At 43.6% G+C, this 18,053-nt stretch overlaps 1 protein-coding gene across 2 annotated transcripts in view; it reads left to right on the forward strand.

Moving 5' to 3' along the window:
- Positions 1-709: 709 nt before the first annotated feature.
- LOC309553549 (glutamine--fructose-6-phosphate aminotransferase [isomerizing] 1) overlaps positions 710-18,053 on the forward strand; it is a 55,934-nt gene continuing 38,590 nt past the window's right edge. For both annotated transcript variants that reach the window (XM_082254808.1, XM_082254809.1), the window contains exon 1: positions 710-852. In XM_082254808.1, coding sequence (XP_082110934.1) covers positions 846-852 — 7 coding nt within the window. In that variant the 5' untranslated portion in view covers positions 710-845. The remainder of the gene's footprint in view (positions 853-18,053) is intronic.

Consider the following 18,053-nt stretch of genomic DNA (forward strand, 5'->3'; position numbering starts at 1 on the left):
GTTGATTAGAGATCAATTATTCTATGGGAAGAGATCGATCAGAAAAGAGATCAATTATTTATCACACCATGTAAAGCCACTATTAGGGCTGTGTTCTTGGAGCTTACACTGTACAGGGTGGGTCAGGTGATGTATATGCTGGCACAGGGTGGGTCAGGTGATGTATATGCAGGCACAGGGTGGGTCAGGTGATGTATATGCAGGCACAGGGTGGGACAGGTGATGTATATGCAGGCACAGGGTGGGTCAGGTGATGTATATGCCAGCACAGGGTGGGTCAGGTGATGTATATGCGGGTGATGTATCACTATAGCACATGTACAGTATTCTGTATCCCCCCCGTCAATGCGGTGATCTCCCGCACTCCCTGCACACAGCCGACTGACTCCATCACACCCCATTAGCCGAGCTCCCTGTCCGCAGACGTGAATTGTGAATGATGTAGAGAACAAGGCGGGGCCCCAATGACGTTTACTCGCCCCTCCCATCATGTCGGTACGGTCCCGCCCACCCTGTGCTGTCACCGTCTGTTCGGTGGCTCTGTAAGAGTTGGATCCGGCCACGTCACTGCTGCTAGGGGCAGGCGTGCCCTGTTCGCCTTCCACCAATCACCGGATAGACGGGGCTGGGGGGTGGGAATTATCAGAGGGGAGTGCCCAATGAGTGCGATGGACGGGAATGACGGGCGCGGGGCTGTCCAATAGACAGAATGAGCATAGTCCTGGTGACGTCAGGTGTAGGTCTGTGCTCCTTATGTAGAGTGGCTGAGACTGTACTAGCCGCAGACTGAGTCAGAGACACACAGTGACATATTCCTGAGCCCCGGAACCGAGAGCAGAGACAGCATGTGTGGTGAGTATAGGGCTGTGCATGAGAATACCTCCTTCTATAGGGACCCCGAGAGGGGGGAGCCTCACACTCAGCACCCATCTCCCTGGGGACCCAACACAATGGTCACATTACCCATACAGCCTGGAGACAATGGCTCTGGGGACACACAGCTCTCAGGACCTCCTGTATCTCTACCTTCTATGACTGGCTGCCCAGGAGCTACTTCATGGAGCCTCTCTGGTGTGCTGATCACATAGGATGGTGGCTCTTGGCTCATGGATCTCTGATGTACAGTTATGTCATCGTTGGCAGAATTTGGGAACAATTGTGTAGTTATAGATACCTCTAAAGCACCATGATGTGGTCGTAGGCATCCCAGGGGCACCATGATGTGGTCGTAGGCATCCCAGGGGCACCATGGTGTGGTCGTAGGCATCCCAGGGGCACCATGGTGTGGTCGTAGGCATCCCAGGGGCACCATGATGTGGTCGTAGGCATCCCAGGGGCACCATGGTGTGGTTGTAGGCATCCCAGGGGCACCATGATGTGGTTGTAGGCATCCCAGGGGCACCATGATGTGGTTGTAGGCATTGCTGGCAATCCATTGTGTAGTTGTAATCACCTCTGGGGCACCATTATGTTTGTAGGCATGCCTTAAGACACCAGCGTGCTATTGGCATTTCTAGGGCACCATTGTGTAGTGGTAGGCATCTCTGGGGCACTGCCATGTAGTTGTAGACACTGCTGGACCACCATCTTGTAGATGGCATCACCAGGGCACCGGTGTGTATTTGTAGACACCTCTGGGGCACCATTGTGTAGTTGGTGGCATTTCTGTTAGTTGTAGGCACATAAGGGGCACCATTGGGTTTGTAGGTATACTCTAAGGCACCGTTGTGTAGTTGTAGGCACGTTTGAGATACAAATTGGGTTTGTAGGTACACTCTAAGGCGCCATCATGTAGTTATAGGCATCTCTAGGGCAACAGTTGTGTAGTTGTAGACATCCCTGAGGCTACCTTTGTGTAATTGTAGGCTTCATTGTGTAGTTGTAGACACCTCTGAAGTTGTCCCTGTGTTGTTGTAGGCATTGTTGTATAGTTGTCAACACTTTGGAGCTTACCTTTGTGTAGTTGTAGGAATGGATGTGTGGTTGTAGACACTTCTGAGGTTACCATTATGTAGTTGTAAACATTTCTGAGGTTACCTTTGTGTAATTGTAGGCATCATTGTGTAGTTTTAGACACCTCTGAGTTTGTCCCTGTGTTGTTGTAGGCATCGTTGTATAGTTATTAACACTCCTGAGCTTACCTTTGTGTAGTTGTAGACCCCTCTGAGCTTACTTTTGTGTAGTTTTTGGGGATCGTTGTGTGGTAGACACCTCTGCGGTTACTTTTTTTTTTGTAGTGTAGGCATTTTTGCATCATCATCATGTAGTTGGCACCTCTTGGGCACCATTTTGTGGCTCTGAGACTCTGTCATATTACTGTTGGCATTTCCTGGGACACATTTACATATCTGTTGGCAAATTTTGGTTCTGATTCCCATAACTGTTGCCATTTAAGGCACACTGTCTTGTAGCTGGTAGCATTGTCTTGTTGGTTTTAACGTCTTTGCAATTCTTTACCAGATCACAGTTGTGTCTTTTAATTGGCTGTATGTATGATATTGGGTGAACTCTCTGTAGTTTTGTGTATCGCCTCCTCCTCTACCTGAGGTCCAGGATTTGGATACTTTGGATAGTGTGTATTGGTCTGTCTTCTGATGACAGCTCTCCGGTGACAATGTGTTGAACGCTGTGATCTATATCTGTGCCTTCTTTTGACTTCAGTAATTTTGACACAAGTGATGGTATTTATAGGTCCCCTATCATGTGATATTCATGTCTACATTAAGACACCATTGTGTTAATTGTTAAGGCGTGGATGACCCATTCAGAGATGTACACACACCATGGGAAGGATTTGTTCTGGGTTCCTTGGTTCTGCGATCCATGTTCAGCAGTGAAGCCTCCGGAGGGAAAATGACTTCTTCACATGACTTTACATGACATTGTAACATTTCATCTCTGAATGTGGATACATTGCTATGTATGTGGATACACGCAGCAGAGACCTTCTTGTTTTTATACCAAGTAACATTAGTAATCGATCATGATTTTGTTTTGTTTAGTAATAAATCATGTTTTTTTATTTTTTTTATTTTGAAAGTCTGACTAATCAAGTCATAAATATGTGTGCAGAGCATTAGGCAGGGGCAAAGTTCAGGAACCAATGGCAGTCTGATTATTGCCATCCTCTTCATTCTTCACCAAAAGGCTTGATTGAGCAGAGAAAGATTGATTACAGACAGATCTTGCTGCGGCTTTGGAGTTTGGGGGGTAAACCCATGCAAGCACAGGGAGAATATGGCAACTTCATGCTGGTAGTGCCCTGTTGGGATTTGAACCAATTGCCCTTGACAGAAGACAGAAGTGCTAACCACTAAACCACTGTGCCACCAATAGAATACAAAATATTTTTCCCAACTGATGACCACGTTAACAGTTAAAAATATAAACCCTCAGATATACCCAGTGATGAAACAAATTAATCTACAGAAGTTGTACCTGTTTGTCTGGAGCCCTCTCTTCTCTACATCTGTTCAAAGTACTGAATTAATTATAAGGCTGGGTTCACACTTATGCAAATTGGATGCGGCTTTCCCCCACATCCAATTTGCATAACAGAAGAGTGTGCCCGGCTCTCAATGGAGTTGTTTCACAGCTCTGGGGTGGCCATGGTCCGCATTTGGAAAGTTTCCTGTGCGTCTTTGGTTTCCGATTCAGGCAGAAATTCAGACCTGATTCACACCTAAATAAGTTAACAGGAATGCATCGGACCCCCTGCTGTGAGCATCGCCCGCAGCATATGTGAACCCAGTCTAAAGCTGGATACACACTATACAATTGTCTTTAGATTTACCAGAACCATATAATATGAGGTCAGACCTAAACCCTTTCAATTTGTATGCAATCAGTCAGGCCCTTGCACTACATAGTTGAAGGTAAATCTAAAGGAAATCTAACAACAAAAGTTGTACAGTGTGTATCCAGCCTAATGCCTCATACACACGTTTTCGTATGAAAAATAAAAATTGCTTTCGACTTGATCGCATGATAATCTGATCGTTGTTACACAGCTTTTGACAGCTGATCACGGCAGTTCGTCCAACAAAATCCGAAGGGACAAACACGAAAACTTTCGTCGTACGATACCCTAGCGAATGACAATCATTTAATCAGTACACTGTGCGTCCGCTAAAAATTGATAGACAAAGACCACGCATGATCAGAAACCCAAAAATAACCCGGAAAAAGCCTGGCTGCCATTGTTTTTGTTTTGCACTATCTGATACGTAACTACGCAACCAGGAAGCTTTTCCAGAATTGTACGAAAAAAATCATACGCTTAGTACGCGTTGTTGAATTCGATATTAGAATCGTGCAACAAAATGCGAAAGATAAGTCATACGATTATATGAACGTGTGTACGAGGCATTGGGCTTGTCTGAGCTGAAATTACAATTTGCAGATCTCAGTGAGTTGAGCTCTGAGAGACGATTGGAGGGAAGGGACACACCCACCTTCACACAGGAACAGAGCTAAGGATGCCAATAAGCTGGAAATCCCTCCCCTGTCACCACATTTTTCTGAGCTCTGAGAGATGATTGGAGGGAAGGGACACACCCACCTTCACATAGGAACAGAACTAAGGCTGCCAATCAGCTGTAAATCCCTCCCCTGTCATTTTTCTCTTGGTATCAGGAAAACATGGATTCATGCTGAAAGTGGGGGAACAAAGCAGCAGACAGAAACTACACTTAGTGCTCCTAATTGAGATAAGTACAACCTACAGTGAGATATGATTTATTCATATTTCATGTCTGAGATTTACAACCACTTTAGGTTTTCCATCCTGAGCCTTCAAATTTTCTCACCTATACAGTTGAAAATAATCATCGATTTTTTTCCTCCCTATTGTTTGGTTACTAATGATTAGCACATTTTTTTTTTTTCCATTCTTGAATAAGCCCCATGATTATTTTATCCCTATATATGAGAATCTAATTTAATAAACATGCTAGCAATCAGGTTGACTTTTAGGTTCCCGTTATGTAGGCATACTTGGTGATCTCATGGATAAAAACAAATTCTAATGTCAACCATGTCCTTTTACTGGTCCCATGTAAGAGTGAAGTTGTATGTGGATTATGCATCTCTTGGGATGTCTTCATATATCTAGATGAGTGATTCAGTAGGCGAAGGCAGAGAAAGGTGAGATTGGTTCCTGTCCAGATCCTGTTATTCAGGATGTGTGCTTTCTGGACACAAACACCTCTCTGTTCATCCGTCATTGCCGTCCTAACAAAGTCCCACGTACACCGCTCGAGATTCTTATCTGAAATAAAGGCGTTTCTGTATACCTTCAGAAAGTTTGGAGTTAACGTTTCTTAAGCTGGATACACACTATCCAACTTTTGTGGTTAGATTTCCTTCAGATTTACCTTTTCTATGTAGTGCAAGGGCCTGCCAGATTGCATACAAATTGAAAGTGTTTAGGTTTGACCTCATATTATATGGTTTTGGTAAGTCTAAAGGAAAAAGTCTTCAGAAAATCTTAGTGTGTATGACCCATTACACTAGTAGAATTTTATTTTCAAAATGTTGTATTTTAGGTACGTCCATTTTGTCTTTCTGATATTAGTGGGGTCAAATCGATGTTCATTTTCGACCACAGTAAAGAGAAGATTAGAATCTTAGTAGGAGCAAAAGAGAATTTTTCATGAACAGACTCCTTTTTAACCGTGAATGTGGTTTTCATTTGGAAAAGTCCATTCACTCTGAAATCAAATGTTCAAAGCAAATGTTTTTTGATAAACTTTTGAATGACATTCGCCATGTCATTGAATGTACTGATGAGAAGTTTGTCCGTTTTTACATCTGTTTTTCGTCCGATCCGTTTTTTTGACGGATGAAAAATAGGACATTCATCCGATCCAAAAAACGGACATTGACGGAAGCGGATGTAAACGGATGATCATCCGTTGTCCTCCATTTTTACATAGAGATGCATTGATGTCCGTTTTTTTCATCCGTCAACAGATGGATGACAAACTGACGGTATGTGTGAAAGGGGCCTTATAATGTGTACTAGGCTTTAGCTGTTTATGACCAGCTTTTGTTAATATAACTAATTTGGTTGAACTTGAGCAGGTTAAGTGGGGTACACACTATAAGAAAATCGGGCAAAAATCTTCGAGGAACAACCGTACAATTTTCGGCTAGTGTGTACACCACTTTCAGCAGCCGATTCCGACATTCTTAATTAAATAAAACGGAGGGACAAACTCCAAAATTTTCCTCCGCCGTCCTCAGCACTACCAATTTTCGGATACGAAAGACCGCGCATGATCGGAAGTTGCTGACGACCCGGAAGTTTATCAATAAAAAAAACAAATGGATAATTCGTATCTACTAATATGAACTTATCTATCTATCTCTTCCCTGTTGACTTTTCATATCCACCGTATTTGTGTGTGTATCAATTAATTAGTATACACTGTTCTGTGCGATATGTATGTATGTGTGTGTATGTGTGTGTATATGTATATATATATATATATATATATATATATAATATATATATATATAATCTCATACACACACATTTTCAAAGGTTTTGTCATGATAAATGGACGAATAATCGAAAGATCCGAGGACAGAAGTCCCGATACATCAACAAGATAGAGGTCAAAGGCGTGGCCATGGGGTCACACATACTTGCATCACAATCTGTGATCAAATGTTCCAAGAAAAAAAAAAAAGAGATCAGACGAAAAATTTTGTGCAACATTATGCAACTTCAAATAAAAATGGTTATGACCGCTGAGCAAGAGCGCGGAAATTTGGACGATATTTCGTCTGATTTTCGTTCAGTGTGTACGAGACTTTAGGAAACACTCTCCTAGACATCTGGGACAGTAATTGGTCTAGTGTTTGTTGTTGGCCCTCAGGTCTTTTAATGACTCCCCATCACTAATTGGCTTTTGTTATCCATATGTAAGATAAATGGATTCCACATGGAGATGAGTGTCTTGTTCTTGACCCTGCTCATCTCCTGGTGCCATGGCTTTGCAGGGGGTCTTTGTAGACTCTCATTAATCTGGTTATATTGTATTTACACTGATGCTTTATTGGTTACTTGTATTGTCTGGCACTGGTCAAGGGAAACACAAGTATACAAATGGCTATTTACTTTATGCATAGGAGAGATGTTTGAAATGTAGTCTGTGATTTTATCCGAATGTGTGAATATATTATTCAGTCCTGGCTAGCAGATTTTCAAATGTTTGTCTCCGAAATGAATTAGCTTTGTGTTGTCATTGTGGATTCCTTTGTTTTGTCATTGTGGATTCCTTTGTTTTGTCATTGTGGATTCCTTTGAGTAATTATAATATAGTTTTGTATTCTACTTAATTAGGTTTTGACTTGAGGGTGGGCTTTGGAAACTCCAGAGCTGGCTCATGGGGGGGGAAGCAATCGGATGAGATATTTTCATGTGTTTGTACATTATACTCCCCCCCCCCCCCCCCCCAATGAGCCGCCGATTGTGGTGTCTGTAGACTCATATCCAGAAGATCTTTGCTGAAATTGTTAGATTGCGAGGCTGTCATCTAATCTGAGAGTCTCTCCAGACCAGCATTTCTCATTCTTTTTACCAGAGAGGAACCCTTGAAATAAGTTTCCAGGATCGGGGAACTCCTGCTAATAATTACTATATCCTAAGTTCACAGTACATTAGTTTCCCCCCCCCCCCCCCCCCAGCCATCCCTTACAGATAGCGAAAAAGATAATTTGTTTATCTAAAAGGCAGAAGTTGATCAAGCAACCTGGATGGCTGGATGGACCCTAGTTGAGAGAGGCTGCTGTAGACTGAAGGGTTGACAAATTTGCTTTGAATCTAAAAGCCAGCTAAAAAAGTTAGGAGTCGGGTATTAATTTGGCGTCAGCGCTCAGGGCATGTGAAGTATTTTGCGCCTCCTAACCACCCTAACTTGGTTACAGCCGTAACATCAGGGTTATAGGTTGGCCAGAAAAAATGATAAAAACCGGTTTTAGGGGGAAATCCGCTCCGTTAGACCCTGGTCACACCTGGGCGTTTTGGGATTGTGGGCAGAATTGCTGCGATTCTGCCCACCATCTGAAAGCGCCCTACAATCGCAAAACACAGGTTCATTATTTTCAATGGCACCCATTTTTTGTGTGGTTTTGCTGCGAACGTCATGTGGCAAATCTCATTGCGTGAAACTTGTCACCCAAAAAGGAGCAGGAGCTTCTTTTGGGCATCAAGCTTCACGTGATTTGATTTGCTGCGATTGTCATGCTTTTTACTGCGCAGCAATTTGAATGGCATGAAACTTGTAGCCCAAAAAGGAGCAGGACCTGCTTTTGGGCTATAAGCTTCCCGAGATGCAATTTGCCGCATGACAATCACAGCTAAAACCGCACTATGTTTTAGTTACCATTTAAAAAAAAATGGCAACTGGACCTGCGTTTTGCACGATTCTGCCCACGATCCCAAAATGCCAGGTGTGAATGGAGTCACACTGGTTCACACAAATGTGATTCTGGATGCAGTTGCAAACTCACAGATTCGCAGGACAGGCTAGATATGTGTTCCGATTGAAGTGGTTCACGCAAATATGATCCACATGCATTGTGCTTTTAAGTGCCAATACATATACAAAGAAGGTCCAGTGTGAGTTTGTAGCCGCGCAGACACTTGTCAGTGATAGAGTTGAGTGGCATGCAGATACAGGATTGCTATTGATAGGAGTTTTTGCATTGAAGTCACTGGGACACAGTTGTGAAGAGAGCAAGCCAGATTCACACCTGTACTGTAATCGCATAGAAACCGGAATGACATTGCAATTTCAGTACACATAGGTGTGAAACTAGGAGCCAAGGCTCAATTTCTAGTCCCCATGGTGACTTGGTGCCTGGGATTTGCCGAGCCCTGGTCTGAAAAGTGTACATGATTGGACTGCCATCAAGAGCCATTTTGTAGGGGATAGGATTAGGTGGATACTGGAAGCATCTACCAATCTCCTAAGGGGCAAAATTGCAATTTGGAACAGGATCCTAACCTGCCCAGTTGGTGGTTCCTTTCTGCCAAGGCCTATCCTGGTTAGAGGCCCATTTTAGGTTGTTCAATCAGGCTGAAAAAATTACTTTGGGCTCCAGTTCACACTGATGTGAATTGTCATGTGATTTGACAGGTCCAAATCGCACGACAAGCCATACCTTATAGTTGGCAGTGGAACTGTTCAAATCGGTGAGACGCAGACTTTGTGGTGCTGCAACGATTTGAAGAAAAATCTTTGCACGATTTGTTGTTTTGGCGATTTTAGGTGCGACTTGCATAAACATCTGTGCATAAAGGCAAACAGATGTCAGCCGAGTTTCACCTGAAGTCGCACTAACATTGCCCGATTTCAAAGTTGCATTCAGTGTGAATGGGGGCTAAATGTGTCATGCATGTGGCTATCTTTAAAAAATGTTAAGCAACAGGGGAAGATTTTTTTTATTTTTATTTTTTTATTTTTTTTTCCTTCTGAGTTTTTAAGGTGCCCTGAAATCAGAAGATGCTCGAGTCCGGGCACATCTGTCTGCCTAAAGATCGTTTTGATGAAAGATTTATCCATTATCAAGCATGCTTACATTAAGTGTCCATTCACACTACCCCGACTTGTCAGGCGACTTATCAGCCTGACAAGTTGCGGTCCATTGTGAGATACAGGAACCGTTCTAATAGGAGCGACACAAGTCGCTCCGACTTAGAAAAAGGTTCCTGTATTACTTCGGGGTGACCTGGAGCCACTTGCATAGACATTCATTATATGAAGTCCGTGCAAGTCGCGCCGAAGTCGCGGTGCACGCGACTTCACAGGTCGTCCCCGAAGTCGTGCCGCGTTAGTGTGAACCGGCACTAAACGTTTATTTTTAGGGATGAAGGCAAGCACACTTCCCTGGCACAATGTATTTCAGGGGAGAAACCAGTAACCATCCAATCTGATCAATCCATTCTTTGCTCAAAGTTTTGGTTTGAGATTATTTTGATGGGTCAGGAGTGCCCAGTGCCATTTAACAGTTGGAAGTCTCTGCTTTAGATCAGAGAGTATAGTTGGATGGGAAGGCATTTGTCAAATATGTGCCAAGTGCAGAGCAGCAAATCTTTATCCTAGCAGAGAGTGTTCCGTCAATGTACAATGTTGGCCCCACCAATGGAGAGTGACAGGAAAGCTGAAAAAAGGTGTAGGCAGACGCTGCTGGGGCACTGTCTTGGGGAGTCAGGGTTGTTTGTGTGGTGTTTTTTAACCTGTTTCCGCAGTGTTAGACCCCGTTCACACTGGGGCGACGCTACTTGCCGGGGCGATCTCACAGGTCGCGGAGCGCAGCTCGCACCGCAACCTCGGAGCGGCCGGCACGGACTTCATAACATTGAAGTCAATGCAGGTTGCTACGGGTCGCCCCAAAGAAGCTCCGGACCCTTTTTCTAAGTCGGAGCGACTTGTGTCGCTCCTATTAGCACGGGTCCACAGCTTCTCTATGGCAGGCGACCTGTCAGGCGACCAGGTCGCCTGACAGGTCGCCGCAGTGTGAACGGGGTCTTAGGCCTGAAAATCTCCTTCTGTGGATTGCCAGATCGTGTAATGTTGGTATGTTTGGAAAAACACTGTTCACCTAGTCTGCAAACCTAATGGAATTTGGTTGCTTTGTGATCAAGTAATGCCTCGTACACACGCGTCGATAGTTGGCCGTGAATTTTCGGCCAACGTCCGATCGGCCGATTTTCGGCTTGTTAGTATGATGCTTTCGACAACCGACTCTGACTTTTCGGCCAAATAAAATCTGGTGTGCAGGCTATAAAATTTTTGTTGGCCGTCAACACAACGGCCGATTTTCCGTCGGTCAGTACAGATTTCGGCAGACAAAAATCAGATGAGCAAGACTGGGCATGCTCAGAGAAGAAAAAACACACGGAAAGTTAACCAGCACATGACATCACTTCTGAAGTTGGTTTTTGTTGGCCGAGAAAATTTGTGTGCAGTCTAGAGTACATTTCAACCAACACAACAACACTGGACAATAGACGGCCGATCGGTCGGCCGATAATCGTTGCGTGTGTACGAGGCATAAGTTGAATGGGATGGACATCTGGTTTAAAGCGGAACTCTAGGCTTTCCCTTCAGTCTTGTATGGCTGACTCTGATTTCTCTGAACACTGTGAGCTTCTCACAACATGCTTAGAAGCTGCAGCAATTCAGAGCATAGATCCACTTTGTCCATTCAGAGAAAGCTTTGCGTTCACGGAGTTGCACAGAAGCTAGTGGAGATCATCGGAGTAGCGGTGTTTACTACAGGGATTTCTAGCTTCCATGTGGATCCCACGGGTCTACATACTCGGCTATGTAAAACCTTCCATATCTAATCTTCAGCTTTAAGTAGAAATTCCATTCTCTTCTATGTAGCTGACTCAGTCTATGAGCTGCAGTTTATTGTGTGTTTGAAGGCCAACTAGAAGGACCCATTCACACATAGGCGTGTATTTTACAACAAGCTCTACAACGCACACACATGTGTGAATGGGCTCCAAGAGACGTTGGAATTCATGTCGCTGTATTTCAGTTTTAACACCATCAGTCGGGGAAGACTGTCAGGATAATACAGGGTTGGGCCAATGCTTCGGCACTCAACAGAGCAAACATCATATCGGTGTTCTTGCGTCACAAGCCTTTCCTTATTGCACTTATGGTTTGCTAAGTATAGATCTGTACTTTGATATTATTGTATTATATGGATGTGTCTGCTGATTCTCTTTCCTACTCAAACTAGGAATCTGTTCGCTGAATATGTGCCAAGAATGTTAGTTTTCAGTGAATGCAACTTGTATTTAAACCAAGTAGAAGGCAGCTGAAAAGCACGTATTACACTCATTTCTGTCCTGATTTCAGCCAGGAGGTTCGACCTTCCAATCGTTGCTTCAGCGTGTAATCTGACCCTGTACGGCCAACGAGATCAATCAGCTCCATTCAACTGCTCCTGCCTTTCATTATAGAGGCATGCGCATTTTTTCTACACACTGTAAGGTTTTGTGACATTACAGGAACCTCATTGTATTGTGACCAAAATAAAAGGAAAGTAGGTCAAGGAACATACTTCAGCTGCGGGAAAGGATTTCTGTAAATATTTGCATATATATATATATATTAGGGGTGGCCATAGACATGGGATGACAGTTAGAAGATGTCACCACTGCACAAATGATTAGGACAACTGTAATATAAACGCAGATATTTGTTCAGCCAAGCATGCGGATTTGTGCACTAAATCTGCCCATGTTCCTTGGATTTAGCTAGTGGAAACCCTATAGAGATTGCCCAGGTAAATCCATATTGGACAATTGATTCTTGACCCCTGTAGTTGACCAGCCAGGGGTTGTTTAAGGAAGTTACACATAGATACATATTCATTTCTTAGTCTAAGAGGTACTGGATAAAGTGGAGAAACTAAACAGCCAATCAGAATGAATCCTTCATTGTTCTGCTTTAAAGGTTGACCTCTTGCTGGTTACTGCGGCTAACTAGACTTCACTGCTTGGAGCACTGGCTTGGTGGATAAGTCCCCTTTTGCGTTGTAACTCATGGCAGAGTTGCCAAATGGGAGTTCATCTTTGTGTGGCTGTTCTGAGTTGAATCTGCTATATACTGGCCAATCTGCAAGGCAAATGGACAGCCAAACTTGTGGTCTACACATGTGCATGGCCTAATCTGGACAATAAGGCAGACCATACTTTAATCATTATATTGTGGATAAGGGAATCCTTCTGCTGTACTCTTTTGTTCTGATGGCAGGGAGCTTGCCCCGCCATCAGAATACAATGATCAGAGCTGCTGGCTATAGTGGAGTTTCCTCTCATTAACATACAATGCAGAACCCAAGCCCTAAGATCTTTAACCCTATGTTAGAATAGACCATGTTCTAGTATACAATGGACCATGATATTTGCTAGCATAGTTCAGACAGGGTTAATAGTAAACATTCTCCAGCCCACCCAAAAGGGGGAGTTCTGCTTTAAGGTCTCCTCCACCCCCCCCTTTTTTTTTTTCTTTGAAGGGGGCGTGTCCCTGACAAAATCCAAGCGGAAGTTCTCCTTTCCTCCCTCCCTCCCTCCCCGCAGTCATCTGGGACGCGGGAACATGCGCAGTGGGCACCTAGCTGTAAAGCCCCAAGCTATCACAGCCGGTTGCCCACAGTTGAGATGCCAATGCAGAGGACAGAAGACTGAGGGAAAGGACGGCTTGGGTAAGCACACTACTGGATCCTGGGACAGGTGGGTATGTGCCTATTAAGTCAGCAGGTACACTCTTTGTAGACGCTGACCCTTATTAAACCCAGAATGACTGGAGCTCCTCCTTAACATTACATAGCAGTTGGAGTTTTCAGAAAAGGGCAAGTAGAAATGTAAGCAGCAATTTAATTTACTACATGTATAGGAAGGTATGACGCTGAGCGGCCACAGGTGCTACACTTGGCTGCATGGCAACAAACCCAAGGCTGAACCTCTTGTGCTGTAGATCTGTAACAAGTATACCTGTGTGCCTATGCATGGTCCATTAGAAGCTTCATTTGTAATTAGAGGGCATGAAGGGTCATACTGAAAATTGTGAAGAGACCTTTGGAGGGGCAGGTGCTCAAAGTATAAAGGGGGCACATGGAACAGGGCTTTGCTGTGCTCAAAATATCAATACAGCAATGACGCATTCCTTCCTGATACGCGTATCAATACGGATGATTCTGTATTGATAGGGCAGAAAAATGTAGGCGTCAGAAACACTGCACATGCTGGGATATTTCCAGTTATATAATGGGGGCTAATTGCACCCCTGGCACATGTGAAAATGTCATGTCCTTGTTCATACATGTATGAACAAGGACATTGACATTTTATTATGCTAGAACACAACTAGCTTTTAAAAAACATATATAGCAGCAATTTACACACGCTAATGCACAGACCGAGCGTGTGAAAGGTGCCTAAGGCTGCTTTCACACAGATGCCCTGCGGTTTACCTGCTAGTGGGTACTGCTGGTGGGTACTGCTGGCCCCTCTGAGACACATCAATGCCGGAGTGTGAGGAGCGGTGCTGGAGGAAGCATGCAGATCCGATGCTTCCTGTATCTCTGCTCACAGGCGGAGTGCATTTGATATCAATCCGCCTGTGACAGGGCGGAGCCGGAACTATACAGAAAACATTGGCTCCGTTCTGACTCGGGGATATGCTGACAGCCGGACATTACGCGGCACTTGCGGGTGTCGGAGCCGAAGCGCAAATGCGGGAGACTTGGGATGTCTGCCTTGACAAAAGGGCACTTTGGGCATCAAGGGGCAAAGGGGCAGGTGCTCTGGCACCCTCTGCCCCCCTCTACACATGCCTGTAATTGTGCCAGCACCTTTGACATGTTCAAAGCAATTTGAGGAAGGAATGCGGATGTAATTGCCTTGCTTTATATGCATGTGGCACACCTTCTTTAGTGCAGGCTTATCTTGCTTAACATGTCTATGAACAGATTCTTCCCACCATACAGAGCTATTATGATGCGTACAGCTGAACTTGAATGAAGTTTATAACTAGACACACCAGTCAGTCCAGAGATATAAGGCAAATACACAGAACATTTATTGGCCAGGACATGGCATTTATTACATTAAATGTAAAAGAAAATTTTGTAGTCGTATAAGCATATATAAATGTGAACTTCACTAAACACTGATATTTCAGGTTTGGATGCTTGTAGTTGGGTTATGACATCATTTTAATACAGAAGAGCTCCCCAGTTTATTTTTCAACATCGTGGAGATATATCAGAAATGTGACACCATCATAATAGGGGTGACATCAGTGGGAGCGGGGACTGTGTGTTCCATGGGGTTAGCTCACCACTGGAGTAACCATTTAGTTATTTAGGGTGGGATTGTGTGACATTTGCATTCTCTGACTACTTCTGTAGGAGGTTGAAAAAACACGTTCTCAGCTGCACTTTGTAATTATTTGTTCATGGTGGGACATAGACTTTCAGTGGAGGAACATGGTTGTGGGACTTTCTTTGTGGGATACTGCCTTTTTCTATTTTATGGGTTGCACAGTCCAACTGCCCTTGCGCTTCCGTTTCCCACCATTACCAGATAAGCTGTGTGTGTTTTTTCTATTTTATGAGTCCTTTTGCGGTATCGCAGGTAGCCATGCACTTACCATCACCATCAGTGACATTTGGGATTAGGTGCTAGAAAGATTTGTTCTAGATTGTGAAGCCCAAATGCCTTTGTAGCTTTATGGGAGTCTTTACAGACCTAAGAAGCTGCAATGGAAGTCAGGAAGTCTAAGAAGCTGCAATGGAAGTCAGGTTTTGTGTGGAGTTGGTCTTCAATAACTATTAAAAAAATAAGATTATCATAGTTAAAGATATTTAACATAAAGCGCATACTGAATGGGATTTTCTGATACTTTAAGCCAGGGGGTCTCTAAATTGCGGCCCATTGTCTGCTTTTGCTCAGTTCCTCTCACTGATACAAGGCAGTATTCCTCCCACGGACACTAATGATGGTGCACCATTCTTCCTAGCGATTCCAATGATGGGACACTATTCTTCCTAGTGACTCCAATGATGGTGCACTATTCTTCCTAGTGACTCCAATGATGGGACACTATTCTTCCTAGTGACCAATGATGGGACACTATTCTTCTTAGTGATTCCAGTGATGGGGCACTAATCTTCCTAGTGACTCCAATGATGGGACACTATTCTTCCTAGTGATTCCAATGATGGGACACTATTCTTCTTAGTGACTCCAATGATGGGGCACTATTCTTCCTAGTGACTCCAATGATGGGGCACTATTCTTCCTAGTGACTCCAATGATGGGACACTAGTCTTCCTAGTGACTCCAATGATGGGACACTATTCTTTTTAGTGACTCCAATGATGGGATACTATTCTTCTTAGTGACTCCAATGATGGGATACTATTCTTCTTAGTGACTCCAATGATGGGACACTATTCTTCTTAGTGACTCCAATGATGGGGCACTATTCTTCCTAGTGACTCCAATGATGGGGCACTATTCTTCCTAGTGACTCCAATGATGGGACACTATTCTTCCTAGTGACTCCAATGATGGGACACTAGTCTTCATAGTGACTCCAATGATGGGATACTATTCTTCTTAGTGACTCCAATGATGGGATACTATTCTTAGTGACTCCAATGATGGGACACTATTCTTCCTAGTGACTCCAATAATGGGACACTATTCTTCCTAGTGACTCCAATGATGGGACACTATTCTTCCTAGTAACCCCAATGATGGGACACTATTCATTCCACAATCCATGTCTGGGCACTATTCCTCCTACTGACAACCATATCTGGCCACCCCCCCCCCCTAAAATCTGAAGGACCGTGAACTGGCCCTTAGCTTAAAGCAGGGGTCCCAAAACTTTTTAAACAAACGTTCTGTTTAGGACTTCATTCACTGTTCTTGTCCGAGATGGTTGAGAACTCAGAACTGTAGACCGTGTAGCAGTGCTTATGTTTATTCTGGACAGCTAGTGACCGTTTTGTATTTGCCATCAGCTTGTAAAGTAATCTGTGCTGTTGATTTCCTGGTCGGTATTGGTATTTTTTTTTTCTTTTTTTTTTTTTTAGGTCCCCTTTTTTATTTATTTTATTTTCCCTCTGGAAAAAGGAATGAACACTGTAGACTTTCTTGCTCTGCAAATGCTCTTTATTTTTTTTTTTCTTCCACCGTGACATAGTCTCTTTAATTAAGTAGACTACAACCCTTCAGGCTTATTAATAAAGTTGCTTTCTAATGAGCAGAGTAAATGGGTGTATAGGATTGAGAGTCAGCTAATTATGTTGATTACAAGCCTTTGCATACATGACTTATGGTTGAAAAGTCGTTCTCCCAGCGATTGAAGTGTTTATCTTGCATATTTTGCAAATCGATTGTACTGGTTTAGTGGCTGTAAGAGCAAATGAGTGCCTAGAGCTGTGCATGAAGTGTTAAGGGCTCATGCCAGTCCATATGAAGCCAATATTCAATTAGTATGAAAGACTGAAGTTCTGAAATATGGTTGTTTTAAATATTTGCCTATCCTATTCATTTTATTGTTACCTGGTGATCCTACCAGTAACAGCGTTCTGTCCTATGGTGACAATCTGTTTGAGCCAGGCGTGAATGATAACCAAGAGCAGTAGCACCTAAATACATGCGTAACAAATCTATGACCTAATCTGATGTGGGCTCATTGTAAATCTCAGCTCTTGGTTCTCCTTTTAATCATCTGGTATTTCTAAATGTCAGTTGAGTAAGATATTGCCTTCTATTTGAAGAACAATTTCAATGTGGCATTGAAATGTTTTGGCTGTGAAGCCGGTCTGTCCTCTCAGCTTCTCTGTGTTGGACTTGTCTACTGAAAGGAGTTTTAGTCTGGATGTAAAAGTGAATGCGCTCAGTCTGGCTGGCTTCCACATTCACTATAAAGCTTACTTTTCACGTGTTGTACGTGCTGCTAAATTTTACTGAAAACCACAGCTGCCACCTACACAGACTACATAGGCTGATCTTCATGCGGTACCCTGGCAAATCAGTTGGTTGGCTGTTCCATGAGGCCTGGGGGGCAAAAGGAAAGCTAGCGCTTATATTCTGAGTTTTGCAAAGACTAGACGGGGCAGAAGGCATAACTGGAGGGGGGAATAGGTGGGCGGGGGGGGGGGGGGCAGAGTATCCCAGCTTTTCAGACACATCTTTCAATGTAATAAATTCCAGTCTTAAATGGTGACACCAGAACAGAACTAGAGGAGAAGCTTCCCTATGCATACACATGTTCTGTTGACAGCTGCCAAAAATGGAAGTTCTTTTCACTTTGGGGAGGTTTACTCTCATTTCTCCTTGTGCCTTTGGGACAAGAAGTGAGGCTAAATATCTGCAGTGGGGACACAATTGGCAAAAGAAAAAACCCAGGCAGAGGAGGAAACTCTTCTCCATATTATCCAAATTGTTTTAAAAAAGTTGATCTCCTTCTCTAATTTACTAGTAATTCACTTATCCAAGACAA

The sequence above is a fragment of the Pelophylax lessonae genome (genome assembly GCF_965119305.1).
Source record: "Pelophylax lessonae genome assembly, chromosome: 4".
Classification (NCBI taxonomy): domain Eukaryota; kingdom Metazoa; phylum Chordata; class Amphibia; order Anura; family Ranidae; genus Pelophylax; species Pelophylax lessonae.